This window comes from Strix uralensis, chromosome 1, assembly GCF_047716275.1.
Source record: "Strix uralensis isolate ZFMK-TIS-50842 chromosome 1, bStrUra1, whole genome shotgun sequence".
Classification (NCBI taxonomy): Eukaryota; Metazoa; Chordata; class Aves; order Strigiformes; family Strigidae; genus Strix; species Strix uralensis.
In genome coordinates this window covers 134,148,599-134,169,389 of record NC_133972.1, presented here as the reverse complement: position 1 = coordinate 134,169,389, position 20,791 = coordinate 134,148,599, and the positions used below count along the sequence as shown (strand labels likewise).

Here is a 20,791-nt window from a genome sequence, read left to right as displayed (position 1 = left end):
GAACTTGATATTCAGCATACAAGAGCCACACAGTTACTAGCCCTGTTGCTGCAGGGCCAGGTATTAGTCTGGACACGAGACTAGAGACAATATTAAGAAAAGCATGCCAGATCTTGAACCAGATGCTGTAGAAATACTTATGTGGTAAGCAGCCAAAGCTTCCTGAGGTAATAGGACAAACTTGGTAGTATACAAGGCAATGCCCCTACCCAAGTAGCTGTTCAGAAAATGTGGAATGTGGTTAGATAATCCATTAACTGTGTGGGACTGAAAACACCACAGTAACCCATAGAGCTAACAATGTCTCAAGAATAATTAAAATGGGTAAAAAGCACTCGCTATAGTTTCTTTATACCTGTAGGATGCAAACTGTATAGTGGTGAGACTTACTGATGTCAACCAAAAGATATATAAGAATTAATCCATCTGCTATAAACTAAAAAGACCTGAAAATGCAGTGTGAACAGCTCAGAAAAAAAAATGACTGATGCAACCTTGCTTTTTTACAAAAGCAGAGTCATTTAATTCAAAACACTTCTGAAATTTACTTTTCCCATGAAGAAATACCTCAGAAGATTTTTAGAATTGCCTGAGAAGCTTCCTTACCACTTCAGAAATCACTGATACAAGCAGCTGACCTAAAGAACTAAAGATATTTACCCCATTTTCTACTCTAAAAACATGTATTAAAGCATTTTTGTTAAAATAAAGTTCTGGTGACTAGTATTTCAAGCAGCCATGTATGTTTATGAGATAGACTGCTTCCACATACTGAGGTAGGCTACAGAGGACTACAAAATTCAAGCAATTTGAGAAAGGGCTTCTGTGAATGATCCAAAACAATTATTTCTAAACCCTTCATGGTCTTGATTCTTTTGCCACGACTACTTTTGCCTCAGATTCAAAAAGCAAAGTTTGAAAACCATCTGTGTAGTGAGAAAAAAAACCCCACATTTAAACTGCAAAACATGTTTGGCCAGGAAAAATGGATATTCTTCTTAATTCTACTTTGGACAGATACGTCAAATTTGGATCTAACTATTTTTCTTAAATGAATGCAAGAGTAGTTTAAGCCCTATTACTGGATACTGTGTAGCTTCTTTGTTGCCATTTTTCTGGGCAATCCCACTTACATTACTTCCTTCAATACCCAAGGCAGAAATACACTTCCATCACTACTTTGTTTTGTATAGCAACCACTAAGCTACACAACACAGGCACAAATGCAGCAGGCCAAGGCTTTATTAGGCAACTACATGATCTCAGTATGGTAAAATCCCTCTTTTGGGAAAGGAAAGAGGAAACAAGACACCAGTTGTTATCTGGGAATGTTCTAGCCTGTTATATCTATGCATTTCCATATGTACACATGCATGTGCCTTACAGTAATAGTGTCTTTCTCCAAAGGACCTTTTATGAGAAATATTTCCTATTGATGGGTAAGAAGGACAGGACGCTGATAACTGAATTAAAAATTAAACGTTAATTTTATCATTCAATAAGACTTTGTTAAATACAGAGTAGAGAGACCCAATATGTGCACATAATTCTTAAGTATTTCTGAAGCTGTACTCATGTAAACTTTTGTTTGCATAAGTCTTTGCTGCTAGCTAGTCAGAATCTACATCTACCATTTTGCTCTGGGGCTATATCCTTCTCTCAAGTAAAATCCCCTGCTCCTTCACACTGCTGATGCTGTATCTTATATAGACATGTTTGACTTTAAAGATTTCTACAGATATCCTGGCACTGTAATGGTTAACTACATAACCCATGCATGATGCACTATAGTCATCAGTGATTTATCAGCATGGATTAAAAATGCTGCTGAGTAATTAAGGGGATATTCCTTCTCCCCCAAACCCCATAGCTTTTATTCCCCTCATCCCCCAATAACCTCCATACAATTAGAGAGCACCCCTTTGACCCCAGCAGTTCTATCTAAAAAGCTTAGTACTTTTGGAAAAGATGAGCATACCAAGACTCAAATTAAATGCATGAGAAGTATTCAGACAATTTATCTGAAACCTAATAATAGAAGTGTCTGCTTCAATACTTTTGACACAAATGCATTTGAGAACATACAATATAATAATCCAGAGACTTGCAACATCCATCTTTTTAGATCCAGTGTATTTCCATCAATGTAAATTTTCAACAGTATTACTTTCTCAGCCCTTAGCTTCCCAAAGAAGCCAGTGGAAGTGTCCTCCATTGCCACCACACAAGACAACATTTGTAGACACAGGGCCGTGGATTTCTTCTGCTTAAAATTTACTCTAATTTTAGTTGAATTACCTCAAATGTTGTTCTTCCTGTTTAGTTTCTACATATTCAGTCACAAAACTACCATTTCTTTCCAGTCCTGAAGTCAAATTTGCTAGATTTGCCTCCATTTTGCATAATTCCTGTTCTTTCCTCAAATGTTGCCCATTCCATATGATTTCTTTCCTCATTCCCTTCTATTTTTTCATACTGAATAGCCCAGAATCAGCATTAAAATTAAAATAGTCTTTTTTGTCCACAAAATTATCTCTTTCACCTACTGTGTGCCTGCTATTTCTCCTCACTTAATTTTACTGGCCCAAAGATTAAGATTTTGCTCCTTCAGCTGTAGCTATTCTAGATCACATCACCTGTTTTAGTGTTGACTAAGAATACCATTTAAGGAGTGCATTTGATTGTCACTAAAAAGGATTATACCCTAAAGATTTTCCAACAGAATTAGAAAATTAGTACATGCGTGCAATCACTCACTCGTATCATCAGGAGGAGAGGATTCTATTTGAACTTTTCTGACAAATAAATTAGTTCTCATTTTCCTCCTGATGATCAGAGATGCATTAGGTACTGGACAACTCATTCGCTAGCATGTATTTTTTGACATGGAGAGAGGTGCTAATAGTAGAATCAGGTAGTAACAAACCACAGTGAAGTCAGTGAGAGCTGTTTGTTACTCTACTGTAACTTTAAAAAAAAATACTAAATATTTCAAAACTAGAAGGCTTTACCACTAAAAGAATACCTCATCTGTTGGCCACCATTTTGCACTTAGGACAAATCTGGAAAATAGTATGGGCAGATTACATAGTATGAGCAGCTGAACTATGCCATGCTATTACAAAAAAAGGTAAGTGGGGACATATGAACTGAGTATGGGCCTGACATGTGAAGCCATCTTTCTGCTTTACATAGCACTAACATCTCAGCTGGAGCTCTTTATCCACCACTGTACTGTGTCTGGCTAGGACAGAGTTAGCTTTCTCTACAGCAGCCTGTATGGTGCTGTGTTTTGGATTTGTGACTAAAACAGTGATGATAACACACCAATGTTTTAGCTACCGCTGAGCAGTGCTTACAGAGTGTCAAGGTTTTCTGTTTCTTACTCCGCTCCCTGCAGTGATTACGCTTAGGCTAGACAAAATCTGGTGGGGAGGCAGGGGACACACACACACATGTACACAGTCAGGACAGCTGACCAGAACTGGCTTAAGGGTAGTCTTTCCAAAGTATCTCTTGCTCAGAGGCTGGCTGGGAATCAATCTGTGGGAAGTTGTGAGTGACTGCCATTCCATCATTCTTCCCCCCCACCTCTTTCCTTCATTTATTAAACTCTATCTCAACCCCTGAGTTTTTCTCACTTTGGCTCTTCTGGTTCTTTCCCCCATCCTGCTGGACAGGGGGAGTGAGCGAGCAACTGGATGGTCACTTAATTGCCAGCTGAGGTCAACCCACCACAACAACCCTTTAAGAAAGGTGTGCAGTAAATCAAGGTGAGATATGTAAGAACTCACATATGTCCAGAAATATGAACTATAAGCAAAACTTCAAAAAACTTAAGTTCTTTAAAGTAGCAAAGACTGAGAAACTTATTCAAATACACAGCAGACTACAGCAACCAAGATAATGACCACTTCAGCAGTTCTGTAGAGGACAGAAATTGTGTGTGTGAATTGCAGCAAAGAATATTCCTGCTAGGTAGCAGAGGGGAAAGATGACAACACCACAAATACCATAGCAGTGCAACAGATTGCTCTGAAGAGCCTGTGAAATATTAGAGGTCTTTAGAACAGGTTAGGTTGACATCTGCCAAGGACACCAATAGCTTGGCTTGCTTCAGACTAGCAAATCTGTTCTAGTCTTTTTAGATTTCAAGGCAGACAGACGTACCCCTTTCCCTGATCAAATATTTAAAAAAACAAACAAGCATATTAATTGCTAGAGTCTCAACAATATAATTAGTGCTATACAATCAGATACAATGTAGACATTGCCTTTCCCATAATATAAAGAGTAGTCAATAAAGAGCAGCCCTGCAGAGTAGGACTTGGGAATAGTAGTGGATGGAAAACTGACTATGATCCAGCCATGTGTGCTCACAGCCCAGGAAGCCAACCACATCCTGGGCTGCACCAAGGGTGGCCAGCAGGTTGAGGGAGGTGATTCTCCCCCTCTACTCCACTCTCATGAGAACCCACCTGCAGTACTGGATTCAGCTCTGGGGGCCCCAGCATAAGACAGACATGAACCTGCTTGAGCAGGTCCAGGAGGGCTGGAGATGATCAGGGGGGCTAGAGCACCACCCGTATGAGGACAGGCTGAGAGAGCTGGGGTTGTTCAGCCTGGAGAAGAGAAGGCTCTGGAGAGACCTTATAGTGGGCTTCCAGTACTTACAGGGGGCCCAAAGGAAAGATAGGGAGGGACTCTTGATCAGGGCGTGTAGTGATAGGACAAGGGGTGATGACTTTAAACTGGAAGTGGGTAGATTTAGATTAGATATAAGGAAGAAATTCTTTACTGTGAAGGTGGTGAGACACTGGAACAGGTTGCCCAGAGAGGTTGTGGCTGCCCCCTCCCTGGAAGTGTTCAAGGCCAGGCTGGATGGGGCTTTGAGCAACCTGGTCTAGTGGAAGGTGTCCCTGCCCACAGCAGGAGAGTTGGAACTAGATGATCTTTAAGGTCCCTTCCAACCCAAACCATTCTATGATTCAAGTTAAGGAATCCAAAACCTAGAGGAATAGTATTTGTACAAATATCAAAGTGCAATTCAAAACAACTGTTTTAGTAAAACACCAGCATTCAGCAAAGTTACCTCCTCTACATTGGAAGCAGTTTTGGCAGATGTCTCCATAAAGATAAGTCCATGCTCTCGTGCAAATGCTTCACCTTCCTCTTTCTTGACTTCTCGTCTAGATTCTAAATCACTAAGATGGAAAAAAAAGTTAGTTGCATGGTCTAACCTGTCCATGTATATATTATTCCTCAGAGACATGCTTAGAGGTCAAGAGCCCCCATTAGAACTTACGTACATCTGAATATCTATTCAAGCCCTTAAAGTAGAATCATTGTAAGCTTTGCACTTACAGTATATGGAGCAGCCACAGACATCACACTTGCTTGAGCTATCAATCCTAGCTGACACAGATCTTAAAGACTTCATGAAATGGCTTTCAACAGGAGGCACATGCATTTATCTAGCTATTCCTTGAATGCTAACTATAGACCTTGTCATTTTAGATAAATATTCTTTTCTAGTATAATGTTATCTACTAATTCACACTGTAAAGCTGGACTGATAAGGGAATTTTATAAATTATTTCTTAATGATATGAACTTTATTTTTTTAATTATTTTTAATTATTTCTATTCAGTAACAAAACTTCATACAGTCAATTTCTATTCTGATAAAAAGACTTAAAAGCAAAAATAAGTTATTTTGAACTACATTAGCTGTTCTCTCCCAACAAGCTAGCATTTAGGTTTTGAAACTCCAGGCCTGGCCCTCTAAGAGCAGAAAAATTTGAAGTGACTATTTTACAGTTTCTTGTTTCTTGTTTTCCAAACAGTTGAAATTAAAGTTAAATATTACAGAAAAGAATAGGAAAAAACTCTCTTGGACTGGACAGCTAAAGACAAATCTGCTTCTCTAAGTCACGTAGACACTTAAGTATCTCACTCTTACTTTTTAGAGCTTCTTTAGGAAAAAGGCGTACACAGTTTGTCCTTCTTTGTAAGTGCATTACCTCTTGAGCAATAATAATGCTACATTTACACATAAATAATAAAATCAACATATATATTTTAAAGTTTCATTTAACTTGTGCATGTAAAAATACCTTCAGATACACATTTTTAAACTAAACAGCGTGTGAACACAGAAGCTTAATTTGCAGCTAGAATAGCAGTAAAAAGTATCATACTGGGCTTCAGTGCTGCCATCCTTGTAATTATACATATATTAAAAATCAATGATACTCACTGTGGCATCTATTTTGCAGCAAAGCAGGTTTTTGTTATTTTTATAACTACATGCTAGCTCAGATGAGTTATATAGTCAAGACAATTCAGCACATCATTTAAACATGAAGCATTTGAAGATAAGGATACAAGAGGTGTCTTCTCAAAACAATTTTAAAGCTGATGTTCATTATATGTAAGCTTTCCCAGTATCTCAGCCTCAGGCTTAAGATATCTTAACAAGACGTTCACTCTCACGTCCCTGAAGTAGCTATTTGACATTGTATTTTTGAACTTGAGCAATGTCTTAATTTGCTGAAACCTTGATTCACTAGAGTGTTATCTCCATGATAGAACAGAAATAAACAACTCTTTTGACTTGAAACAGTGCAGCTACATTGAAGACTGCAGTGACAACCCAGTCAAAACTCACTACTGATATCTAAACATATTCTTATAGAGCTTTAACTGCTTCTACTAACCACAGTTGTCTTCCTCTCTCCATTCCAATAATTCGAAGCATTTGGTCTTACTAGATCAATATAGCTATGTTTTGTTCTGGAAAGAAGATTAAGTACAGTATTTGTCATGTTTTAACACTAGTATTTGTAATGTTTTTAAAAAAACAGCTATTGTATTTCAGATTAAATTATCAACATTCTTCAAATCCATCAATAAGTCAGTACTACAAATGTATATCAAGTGCACTTTTGGGACTCATAAGAACAAAATTTATTCCTTCAAAAACATTATGCTAGTATACACGTTCTTCCTTCCATCCATCTCTAGTAGTATGCCCTACCATAAGAGCTCCTGTAACACACTTTCAGGATAATGTAATGTAATTGAAGTTTTCTTCCCATCCTGTTGTTTGAGGCTTCAAAATAGTCCCCTTTAAAAAGTTTCTTAACTTTTACTTCATGTGGCACCTTAATCTGTAACTTCAAATACATCATTTAAGTCTATTTCTTTGAATAAAACCTAGTTGTAACTGGGAAATACTAAGCTAGCTGCAAGTAGCATACTATAACATACAATCACATGGTATAGTCTGCATCAGCAGAATGCAAGACATACAAATTTAGTTTAATAGCTAAGAATAATCAGGAATAGTTACAGATGTCAACTAAGTATGCAAACTTATGTAATATTTATCTCAAGTAAACAGTAGGCTTTACTGTTTCTCTCAGTGCCATATTTTTACTCACATAAGCATAAAAACAGTTGGTCAGGGACATCACAGGCTTACCAAAGCTTCATTTAATAAAAGATTATATTTTTATATTAATCTGTGAAGACTATGTTTATCACATTCCTCAATTAAAAAGAACATAGTTAAATCATTTTCCAGATCACATATAAAAACGTGGACAAGCTTCACAAGTTTAACATGTTTTTCAGGGGGAGGTAGAGGGTGAGGGGCAGAGGGAAGACAACAGAAGGAAGAAGGGGAAAGAAGAATAAAATAAGAAATGAACAGGCCGGAGTAGCAAAACCAGACCCTCTTTACCACAAGGCTGTTTCTCAGTAGTAACTAAGAAATTATCTAGCTGCTCATTAAATTTTAAGGGACAAGCATACACACCATTATTTCAACTGGCATCTTTACCTTCAAGAATTGTGGAGGCACAGAGACAAGTTAGGGTCAACTAGGTAAAGGTCCATAACTAATGGGTTATTAAATTCTGAGATGATGCTTTTGATATTTGGAAAAATCCTACATTCCAGGGGGAAAAAAAAAATCTTAACATGATGCTACAGTTCACTGCATTAAGAGCTAGAAAAATTACAGATAAAAATGTATTCACTGATGTGTTTTTATAAAGACCTTCAATACAGACCAAAGTCTCAGCATCAATAGGGAACCATTTTAGAACTTTGGACAGTCCCAGCTGATCAGAAGACCAAGTACATAATTGTTTACAAATTGGGTAACACTCTTCCAACACTTTTAGTTGCATTTTCATCAGTGTCTAAGAGCAGTCTGAATTTAGCAGGAAATGGTGAAAAACCATTCTCTGCCCCCAACCCCAGCTAAGATATACAGCATATGAAACAGGCTTAGAATTCAGAAACATCTCATAATCTGAGGTACAAAATTTTTTCTCAAATGTAAAAAGTGCAAAGTGAATCCTGTAGTACAGACTTCTTTTTTTTAAATGACATTTTCTCTGTTGTGATTCATAACCAAAAACCAAAGCACTTTAGAACACCTAAAATTAGGAGCCATATTCTCTTTGAGAGAGATCTAGGTGCTTCTAAATGGTGACTCCAGATGTAAAAAAGAAGGTAACAAGAAAAATAATTTGTATAATCCATGACTTCATGAATTCACAGTCAATCCTTTTAAAACAAAATTTCTAAAATAGGTACTCAGAACATAAGGTAGTTGATGCACATGTGCTGCACATTGTACTAGTCTAATCAGAAAAGGAAAGGTTTTAGATTCACTATAGAACTACATCCAGTGACTGGAAGTAATTTAAAGTTAAAATACTCCCTACAAATAAGAAAACACAAAAGCTGAAATACAGATAAGTCATAAATCTTTACCACTTACAAAATCATAACTAGTTACCTTTTATTTCCAATAAGCATTATAACCATGTTGGAATTGGAATGCTGACGAGCATCTTCTAACCAAGTTGTCAAGTGGTTGAAAGTGTCCCTCCTAAGTATGGAAGAGAATAAAAATTAAAAGCAGTATTTCAAGAAATCTCTTTCCCTTCTGTTAGTCATCGTCTCTACTTGAGTAACCAACTCATTTATTAGTACACATGCTCCAGGGATAAAAGCTAGTAATCCCTTTGTGAGAGGGAGAATAGGCGAACAAAAATTTAGTAAACAAGGAGCATTAATGAACTCTGCCTAAAAAGTAATTGAAAACATGTTTGCTACAAAGAGTAAAGAGGATTCTTACAGCTGCAAGAATCTGTAATTTTATATACATATAAATTCTGCTGAATGGAATTTTAGAAGTCCATAACAGCCTCAATCAATTCAAATAATAGTACAAATAATCACATACTCATGTAGTAATTTTTGTTCTACTGAAGGCAGAAAATGGTTGACAATTTTCTGTGGGTTTATAAACTGAATTTAGCAGCAAAATCTATTTAAGAAAGATACACAAATATGGCATGTTACAGATTTTACAGAATGTGCACACTAAATATTAAATCACATACTTGTAAAGCGTGTTTAAGATTTTACAAGAGAAAAAACATCTATTTATGAATCAAAGATTCATTTGCTGGAAATCTAATGGAAAGAATACGTTGCTTCCTAATATTTAAAAATAAACGGGAACAAAAGGAAAAACGTCTAGGAAATCTCTAGTAAAAGTTGTTGCTTAATTCAGCAACAAGACCCAAGATCCACACAGAGAGCCACAGACCCTAATAGGGTTTTAGAGCCCGAACATTTTTATAAACCAGCCACAGTACCCACAGTTTTGCAGATAAGTTGTATAGAGACTTTATTCAATACAGCAGGAAAACCTCAGTCACTTCTGAACGACTGCTACAAAAATCATGCCAAGACCTCTATTTTCCCAACCTCATAAACACAGCAATGGTAGAAGTTTCCTGGTATTTTTATGTAACCAGGCTTTGATGTTTTACAATTTCACTCCTTTGCAGAATGGCACTTCAGTAAAAAATCAGCTATAATTAAAGAAAAATTATGGCTCATAGTAATAAAAACACTAGAAAGGAATTAATGAAATATTTTAAAGTCTTTCTCAATAAAGGTAATCCAGAGGTTCATGGTCAAATTGTTTATACTTTCTGTTTTGTTTCATTCTTCCTGAGACTTTATGTATACTTTTTCTCAACCACTATACAGAGAAAATTGGAAGTACATAGGTTACATAGGCTGTATCTTGGTTTTGATTTAAGGAAAGTTGGCAAAATGCCAGATTACAAATATCAATACAAAAAGCCAAGCTAAATTAGGCATTTTAACACTGCTATATACCGTAGGACAATTCTACAAAGACAGATAATTTTAATCCAGTTATACCTCCACAGTATTCTCACCTTGTTATGTCATACACTAGTAAAGCCCCTGCTGCCCCTCTGTAGTATGACCTTGTAATGGAACGGAAGGACTCCTGCCCTGCCTGTGGAAGACAAAATTTCATTATTTCATATCACATTTATTTTTTGGTGCTGAAAACCACAAACTTCGAATCACAGAATTCTACTTTTGAGAGGACAGGGACAAGAAGGAGTATGGAGAAGAAATCAGAGAGGGGACAATTGGAGACAGTCTCTAACACTAGCAAGAGAAGGCACATAAGGAGAAGACAGCAACTACTGCATAGTGCTGTTTAAAAAAAAAAAAAAATTGGAACAAGACCTCTAAACCTTTTTTGGCAATCCCTGACAACCCAATTTACTGAATGGCTTCACAATACATGAATCATTATTAGAGCACAGAATGGACTCCTAGCAACTAAGCTCTGAAGACAAATTTGAAAGGAAGCAAATAACCCAGAGCTTCACATTTGAATTCAATAACCCGCTCCCTGGGGCAGCTGTTGACACTAGAATAAATAAAGCCCATTGTAAATAAATGATGAATGACATCTTTACGCCCACCATCTGCTGGTGTAAAGGTTGTTGGAAGGCCAAGGATGCAGATTTTATCCGTTATATCATAAACTGCAGCCAGCTTTCAACAGTCTTCAGATGGAATTCTTTCAGTAATCATTTTATTATGAAAAAACAGAAAATGGTTCTGAATTCAATTTTACACAATTCCACTCCACAGTTAATCAATTTCCTCTGTACTTGATAAATAATGCTTGTCAAAACAGCTACAGGATGCAAGAGTCATCTTCATATGCACTGGTGAAAAACTTCAGAGATCCTACATAAATTTGATAGTTCTCACAGAAAAGTAAAAACCTCAGCACTTAAAAGAACATGCTCAAAAGAACACAGTCTGAAAAATACATATTCATAGTTGCAGACCTTGAGCTCCCCATGCTCATGGTTTTTGGAGGTGCTATCTAGCACCTGACAATTCTTAGAAGAAACATTTACTTCTAGTATTTAGTAATAACAGAGGCTTTAGCATAATTCAAAGATAACACAGAACACAATTAAGAAATACTAATATTAATGCTGAAAAAAACCCTATATGCAATAAGACAGTTATCTGCATAACTATAGGAAATTACCCTGATTTAAAACCATGAAAAGCAAGAATGAAATATTTATCAAATACAAACTACCCTTTAGTGTACAGTGTAAAAGAAAAAATTAGTATACAGAGAACTTTCTCTTCTCACAGTTACTGTACTTTTCTTAATAAGGTCTTTTTGAATTCAAGAACTTGATCTAAGATTCTGTCATTGAACAAGAACAGTGGCACAAGTTTCAACATGTTTAGCCTTCAGAAAGCATTATTATCTTCCAAAGTAATCAGTTACTTCAGTTTAAGAAAACACTTTCTCTTCGCCATTCCAGTGGAAAAAGTTACAAAAGACAGACGATATGTTGAATAGTTTCAACACAATTAGAATACACTAGCATATGCACTTGGCCGAGAATCCAAGTGCATCTTTATGTAAACTAAGGTAACAGAACACAGACAATCTGCACCAATGAATAGTGAAAAAAAAAAATCAAATTTTGAGTGCAATACTTGGTTCCTTACTCAGAAGCTGCACTAAGCTCTATGACTTATTCTTGGTGCAGTGACTAACTCAAGCACATGGTAGATGCATAAAGCATTTCCCTCCTAACTAGACAACAGACAAGTTATTGTTACCAGTGTATTCCATGTATTGCCTAAGATAATACATGAAGTGGACTTAGTCTAGCACATTAAGATTGTCTGTTTCACCTTCATAAATTCCACCCTGACATCTGAAATTGTTCATCTCTCTGAGTAAATTAATCATGGTCAACCCAAGATTGCCAGAGGTTCTAACAGATCTTACAAGAATGTAAGAACTGTGAGTTCTTACAAGAATCACTTAAAAGTTCAGTATCTAAATCCTGAAAATACTGTAACATTTTTAATTGTTTCACTTGCTCATGATGAAATTTAAATATCATTGCTTCCTGAAGGAAATACTGGAGAAAGGGAGGAAAATGTTACCCCTTCTTCACCAAAGAAGATACAATCTTCTATATAGCAGTTAATTAGTCTATTGGTATATGTAAGCACAACACAAACTGAATTCCCTTTCGTTCTAAACAGAAGAAAGTTGGGTTTCTGTAAAGAAACTCCATGATATCTATGTTTATATTTTATATTATCCATAAAATAAAAATAAACACCTTATATCTATATAATGTACTGTCTATTTTAACAGTATCATTCTGAATGAGAGATCTAGAAGGTCAATACAGCATGGTTAGGCATGTAGAACATACTACACAGCTTTTTCTAGTATCATTATTACTTCAAGCATCTTTCATCTATTTGATCTCTGCCTCCGCCCTCTTTTTTTTACCTGAGGGACAACCTATTTCAAAGAAGACAAAAAGCATAGGCTATTAGCCAAAATAGACTTTAAAAAAAAACCCCCACAAGTGTGTTACAACTGTGCTTTTATCAGTCTTGCAAAGTAGGACCCACACAAGTTTAGCTACTTGCTACAAGGAGCAACAGACATAAGTAGCAATATGGAAGCTTAGTATAAATTAAAACCAGCTTTGATACCAGAGATTCCATCTTAGATACCATCTTTAGTATCTTTAGATTCCATCTTTGATACCATAATTCCATCTTTGGTGGAATTAACATTGTTCTTACCATCCCTTCCACATTCCCCCAAAATGCAGCACTTTTTTCCTCTTCCATAGTAAAAAGCTTTTTTGATAAACTCACGGAATGGTTGAGGTGGGAAGGGACCTCTGGAAGTCACCTGTTACAACACCCCTGGCTCAAGCAGGACCACTCAGAGCAGGTTGCCCAGGTCCATGCTGAAATGGCTTTTGAGGATCTCCCAGGACGGAGACTCCACAACCTCTCTGGGCAACCTATGCCATCGCTCAGTGTGGGGGGAACAGTGGCAGTAGCCACTAAATGAATGTTAAACAGGGTATTTCCCACAGCTGTATTACATCTAGTACAGGCAACACAAGCCTTTGCTCTGAGGCAATCCCTGGTTATAACCACTTTCAGAATTACACTGCAGTGGAAGGGGAAAGATGAAAGATCTTTTTGGTAACAGATAGACCATGACAGCTATTTCACATATAGAAACTCTAGCTCAGACAAGGTTGCCTACATGTCCAAATAAATGCATACTGAACAGGCCTGAACATGCATCCTCTCAGAGAAAAAGATGCTAGCTCTGATGCAAGTAGTTCACTAATCATGAAAAAATGTGGGCCTCTGATAAACAAGTGATGTTTTAAGTGCTAGGAACATTCTCTTTGGCCTGTTTTCTGGACTGTAAGCTTTTACAATTCATATCATATTGGTTAACAAAAACAAACTTTTTGATAGGAGAGACTTATATAACCATAGTTCTTGGAGTTATAAGTCTTCAAAATAGTACAAAAATCTTCATCCCTGCTTGAACTGTACAACTGCATGGACATACATCCCATGTGCTTCTCTAAATATAACTCGGTATAGAGCCCAAAACACAGTTTCAAAATAATGATGTAAGCAGAACATGAAGCATTATCAGTCAACTTAGGTCACCGAGATACACAGAGATTTAGGGCTGGCACTAAAGTTTTCAGGAACATTTAAGCTATATAACTGTGTTAACTACTGACACAGTATCTACGGCACATTTGAGAAAAGACTCCAAGTGTTACTATTCCTATAGGAAATCTCTGTGTCATTTCCAAGTGTGTGGTGTAGTCACGTAGGTGTCAGTTGCAAAATATGCAGGCAAGTCTTTGCTATCAAAAAGGGTTCCTTGAAAGTTCCTTAACTGTGTATTTGTGAACCTATAAACTAAAGGGAAAAAAAATAATAAGAGCCATTATGCAGTACAAGAAAGTAGTTACATAATGAAATAGGATCCACAACAGTGCATCTCTCTAGAAAACAGTCCATGCATTTTACTGAACTCTCTATTCTCAATGCTGAAGAATTTAGAAAGTTTCTTCAATGACAAAGTTATATGATTACATCCCAGCAGGCCTTCAACATCCAAGCTGACCAATCATTTTTATTAGGAGGAAACTTTATAGTTTACGTCTACATGAAAAATGAGAAACTCCAATGCACCATAGCTAGTAGCTCTTGACTCCTTCACTTTTACAAGGTGCATACACGTGCAGTATGCTTAAACCTGGTGACAGATCCCCTCATTCACACTGGGAATTATTACTCATTTAAACTTATTTACACTTTCATAAGCTGTATAGAAAACTAAAAAGACATCTAAGAAACAGCTACCTCACACAAGTGTCACACTACCTATGACAATTGGGAACTACTTCACAAAGCCGATCCCTGGAACAAAATGTTCCAGAAAGAGAAGAGCAATACATACCTTGGAACATAGTTTTGAAAGTTATAAATAAATTAACAGCCTTTTAGTCACATAGCAACTTGTTTATACAAATACATTAATCTTTGTGGCAATCACGTCTCTACTCCAGAATAAAAAGAATTTTAAGGTGATTTACTAGCATGTAGTACAAATAATAGGCACAAAAGGAGTATAAAAATAAAAAACACTGCTGCTTTCCAGCAAAGACATTCCCGACCAAGAACTGGAGATGAAGAGGAATCCACAACAATTTAAGGAAGTGTCAGAATTTATGTGAAGGATTCAGCCAAGTTACATGTGGCTTCAGAATAACCCTGTCAGCATCCTAATAAGAACTGAAATTTCAAGAGGACTAAAGATCCCCAAGGGTGAAACTGTACATATGTCTAAATACAGATCATATGCCTTTTCTACTGATGTTGTTGAATGCATGCCATTTAGACATCCAGAGCAATTCCCAACACATCACAGAAACAGAAAGCTTTAGCCTTCCATTATTAGAAGCACCCTTATGATTGATTTCAGGTTATAAAACCTAAAGGTTTCAAATATATTTAAGTAGCTACCCTCATTAAAATGAGAGTTCCACTAAGGAAGTGATTTGCCCTTCTTCCACCTAAGGCCTTATCTGAAGCAAGAACTTTCTCTATTACGGTAGAAAGACACATATAAACTGACAAGAAATCTATAATCAGTCAGAAAATAAAATACCAATAATACACTATTTCAATAACCAAATACATTTAAGCACATGACAGATAAAGGTTTGTGAGCACTAAGCTAGATGGTGTATCAAGTTTCCTTAGCTTCCTAAAGTGCCATCACGGATGTGAACAATAACTTAGCTACTGGCACTGAGGTTCTTGATGATGGTCCTATTACACAAACTGCAATAGGAATAACTATTAAATGGACAAATTTCCCCTCATCCATGAATCCAGGAAGAAGTTAATGCTCCCAACATAGCAGCAAAAACACTCTGTGAACTGATATCAAACTAGTTTCAGGAACCAAAAGAGATCCTCTCCAAGTTCTTGATGCTACTTAACAGCAGTAAAACAGGGCCATGAGCACTGAGTCATCATAAATGAGCTGTAAGATGAAGCCACATTCTTGCAGGTGCAATGGTAAAAGAGTCAAATTAATAAAAATACAGTAGGAGAATTCACCAACTGCCCATGAACATAAAAATACGCTCTGACTACCAAAGCAAGTAGAAAACATCATGAAGTAGACAATTAGTAAAGAACTCTCGGGGGGTGAGCGCTACATCCTAGCAATTATCAGTGTCACCAAGATGAAATGAATTTTCATTTAGTGAATTAAGGGAACTTTATTTGGTTCTACTAGATCCAAAGCATTTGCAAATACACGAAAAATAACTGAATTTCCAAGAAGGATTAGTGTATTCTGAATATCTGAAAGTGGACAGACAAGTCACACCATGGTTTTAGGGAAGAAAGAGACATGCCTTCAGTGATGATGCCTTCCATCTTGCACAAATGTGCATTTTTGTGCAAGCTTTCAACTACTGGAAAACACTAACAATTTAATTAGAAAGCTCACTTCTATGGAAACCAAGAAATTACTTGAAATTAGCTTATAAAAAAGAAAATATTATTTCAGATATTTAGTTTTATTCTGGGCAAGACCAGTCTTAGTCTAAGCAAGACTGAAGTGTTATAGAAACATAATAATGAATACAATTAAACTTTTTAATCACAGATTTCCAAGAAAGAGATATTAAAAATTACTGTATTTAAATACACATGAAAAATTCTTATTCATATCAATTTAGAGAACATAAGCAGTATTAGTGTCACCACTGATCTCTCTCACCACAGCATTTGAGAGAACTTAAATTCCCTCTTTCAACTACTGCTTATTTTTACTCATCAACAATGACTTGTTAGTAACAGTCAATACAATACAGAACATCCCCCTCAACAACAAAATGAAGGCTACTGACTCAGCCTGGTAACAAGCCCACTATCTCTCTGCAACAATGCAGTTTTTCTGAGGAGAAGCAATTTTAGTATTTCTCAGTGTTACACGGTCACAAGACAAACAACCTCATCTACACAGCTTGTTTAAACTCACAAAGCTTAATAGCTCCCAGAAGGGTCATTTTGATCCTTACCAGCTTCTGTAGACCACTTCTAGTTCCCTAAAAGTTATTTTTGCAACTGACATTACCTTGAACACCACACTTCTACAAAACAGTAGCTTAACTTCTCATTGCAGGCAATTACCAACTAACCAGTTTTGACAAAAACATATCTCAGTCTATCCAACTACTGAAAGCTGTTACTAAGATTAAAAGACACAGGAAAGGAAATAATCTAGAGACTAAAGATAGACAAGACAAATGAACAATTTGGTCCAATACCTGCACTCCCCTTGACCGACCTAAATGCATCAGAAAGGAAAAGTGAAACCCAAGGACTCGCAGACCTAAAACCTGGGCATGCCACAGCACACAGCAGCAAGCTTGCAGAGCCCAGCAGTGGGGAGATCAGGAGCAGCCTGCAGCTGGGAGAGAACAACAGGACACACTATTTGCTTCTGTAGACACGATCAGCAGTAGAGCTGAGACTGAAACACCTAACACTAAATATTGAAGGGCCACACTGAATATCTTTCATGGAATGTGGTTTTTGGGTGGTGTTGGTTTGTGGGGAAAGAGTGATGGTAGTGGTGTTGGGTGTGTTTTTGCATCAGATGAGTTTTACTAGACTACCAGCTCACAGGACCAAATACTGGACTACAATTTCTAACGGACACACATGCATTCCGTGAGCATATCTTCCATTTCAGCCTTATCCAAAAAGAATTCAGTTTGTGTACTCCCACCTGAAAACTAGACTGCAGCAAGCAGAGCTAACTTCTGTAACACACTCCTGATCCAAATTAAGATGCCAATGAAAAAGTCAAATATTCTGAAGTTATGATACAAGAAGAGCATAGAAATGGATCTCATGTAGACATGCAACAGTGTTAGCTTCAGCTCACCCTGTAAGTTATGACATACTCCTACAGTGAGGTATGCTGCAGCTTCCATATATTCCCATTATTAAGACATAACTTTCCTTGGAGCTGCAGCTGAAGACAACACAAACTGAGCACCATTGCATAGAAATATCTGGCCAGAAAAATCTGAATTAAAGTGTTTGGTTCTCTTAAGAAAACAAGTCCTTATTCATTGTTAAGCAGTCAAAACAGATTTTATCCAGTTCTCCACTTCTTACATCTCTGCTCAAGATACCTCCTGTTCAGTGATGGTTAGATGCAGGTATGTAAGCCTAGCACTAAATCAGAGAAGTGCTGGTGCTGTGACTCAGTAAGCACCAACTGAAAACATAATTACTGCACTGTTTCTTTAGCCATAGGTGTGAAATGAACTTCCTGTTATCAAACAGAAACTGTTACAGCTTAATAAATAGGGAGATAGCACCAGTAACAGTTAGCAGTTTTTGCTAACAAAAGAAATTCAGGAAATGCTCAACACAGATACACAATATAGACATATTAACCTTGGTCATTATGGACATCTTTACATACCTTAACACCCATAAATAAAATATCTCTCTACCTCATCATATTTCTTATTTTGCTATTCCTTCAACACCTTTGCACCCAAGATGAGAACCAAGACAGTGAACTTTAGATATGCTGACAAATCAAGATTAGATTAAATTAGAATTGAAACACCCTGTGTTTTAAAAATCAGATTCTATACAGTTAAAATTTTAACTATGGCCAATATACTGTCATTCATTGCTTACAACTTATAAATTATTAACTACAACACAAGCATATACACAATCAGTGTATGAAAGCTTTCAATTAATATTTTTAATCTAGGTGTGATATCCTTAAGATAGTCAGACAAAATCCCTGCTCAAAAAGAGTTTAAGTCATAATCAAAAGAAATTCCATTGAAATTTTGGCTATCAGACACTTTACATGAATTCAAGAAGCCAAACAGACTGTGAAGAGCTACTGAGTCACAGGCATCAAGAAAAACACAATCTACTCAAAAATAGTTGAAGTTCACTTGTATCCAAGGAGCAGATAACAGCACATTAACAAAATTAGTTTGAAAGTCAATGAAAGACAGTGGCTGCATTGGTAGGGAAATGAGTAATTTTGTCTACTGAGAAACTGTCCCAATTTTGGGAAATAAGGACCAGTGTAGATATATTCTCATGTAGTCACACCACATACTAAAAAGTTTGCTTCAGAAGCTACTGTTTATACAGAGAATTGCTTGTCTATTGAACTTAAAAACAACCAGTCACCTTGGTGGTCAGCAATCAACAGTTGTAATAGTAAAAATGCACGGGGCAGAAAAAGCCTAAAGCAAGCACAATCTGACCACATTCTTCTACACCTTCTCACTGAGAACTTCCAAGGAAGCACAATTGTTAGATGCCATTTCAAGTGATGAACTTGTATAGTAACTAAGGTACTTCAGATCTTACCTAGGAAATTGGCTAAAATACTGCATTTGTTTAATTTTCATATACACATGTACATACATAGGCATGCATATATAAATGCATCTCACTTCATTGATTTTCTATACCAAAAAGAGCACATACATGAGACTGACTCTGTATCTGTCAGTTTCTAAAGGTATCCTAAAATGCTTTTAGTAAAGGAAACAGACAACCCTGCCCGAAAGGTTTGAAGGACACAGCCATCAGTATGAGCATCTTAAAGCCGTTGCATCAAGGCTGACTGCTCTATGGTAAAGTGACTGGCAAAAAGAAAACAGCTGAGTTTGCTAATGTATGTTCTTAACCTGAACCCCCCCAAAATTCAGTCTGTTTTTTGGTAGGCTTTTCAAAACTTTAAGCTTTTACCAGCCCCTTCTTGACTGTCTGAAGTATTTACTATCTTCATGCTTATAGTGAAATTGAGTTCTTAATTCTTCTATGAAAACAGTGAGCCACATCTTCTCTTCTACGTTGTAAATGCAAACATTTCCTCTAGAGCGCTCTTGATTAAAGCTGGTAGACACATCATAATTTCCCAACAGGATGTTACATTAACCAACCTTGCATGAATGCACAGAGAAATGCAAGTTCTTAATAATACACAAAATTTTCAGAAAAAAGGGAGGCAGCATGAATTCCAGTCTTACAAATCTGACACTGTTACTTGAGGAAGTAAAGTTACAGTGCAAACAGCAGAAATCTGCACTGTTTCAAGAATACATCACACCAAAAAAGGAAATTTTAGCAAATTTTTGATCTTCACAGAAACCAAAGAAAGATGCAAGACAAAGTACATAGTCTCACATGGGTGTTGAAGACAGAGAGCTTAACCAGAACAAATAGAAAGCCAGTGGAGCCATACGTTTAAATAATTTCTATGATTTATTACTTACCGTATCCCATATCTGAAGCTTTATCTGTTTTCCATCAATAGTTATCATTCGAGCTCCAAATTCTACACCTGAATAGATTTTACAAAAGATTATTAGCATGTATCAGAAAGAAGAATGTCATGTACTATGAAAACAAGAAAGTAAGTTTAACTTAACACTGTATCTCTTTCACAATCTGCTTTTAGTTAATTTTCCAGCTGTTTGAAAGAGCTAGAAAGTTTTCCAGAATGAAAAAAACTGTTACTTTCAAGGTGCTTTAAAAATGCATTAATTAGAGCAAGTGTCAAGCAGGTATTTCTTACAAAGTTTTCCAAACAATTTAGTAGTTCTAGAACAGAGGGAGAAAAACATGTCCATTTAAATGCAAACAGGAAATTGAAGTGTCACATTTATTTTAACACTCTACCAATGACAGATTGCTGAAGCCAGTTTAGAAGTAACTAAACCTACAATTCTTTATCAGTAAAATACTCTATTAAGTAAGCATACAAATGTCACCTTCAATAAGATAAATTTTATTACTGTGTTAATTTCTGCCTTTATGAAAAACAGTGCTTCTGAAATTCTAAAGATAAATATTAATAACCAAGGAAAAAAATTCATATGTTTCAAATAAACAAAAGTAATTTCTCCAGTGGAAAGATTCAGCTTTTTGTACCATCTTTTAAAGCAATTTTAAT

At 36.4% G+C, this 20,791-nt stretch overlaps 1 protein-coding gene across 1 annotated transcript in view; it reads right to left on the bottom strand.

Annotated features, from left to right (window-relative positions):
• Positions 1-20,791, bottom strand: part of RAB2A (RAB2A, member RAS oncogene family) — a 44,698-nt gene that overhangs the window by 10,584 nt on the left and 13,323 nt on the right. Inside the window, exons 4-7 of the mRNA XM_074881802.1 lie at positions 20,112-20,179; positions 10,278-10,360; positions 8,816-8,908; positions 5,093-5,204 (exon numbers count right to left, since the gene is read on the bottom strand). Coding sequence (XP_074737903.1) covers positions 5,093-5,204; positions 8,816-8,908; positions 10,278-10,360; positions 20,112-20,179 — 356 coding nt within the window. The remainder of the gene's footprint in view (positions 1-5,092; positions 5,205-8,815; positions 8,909-10,277; positions 10,361-20,111; positions 20,180-20,791) is intronic.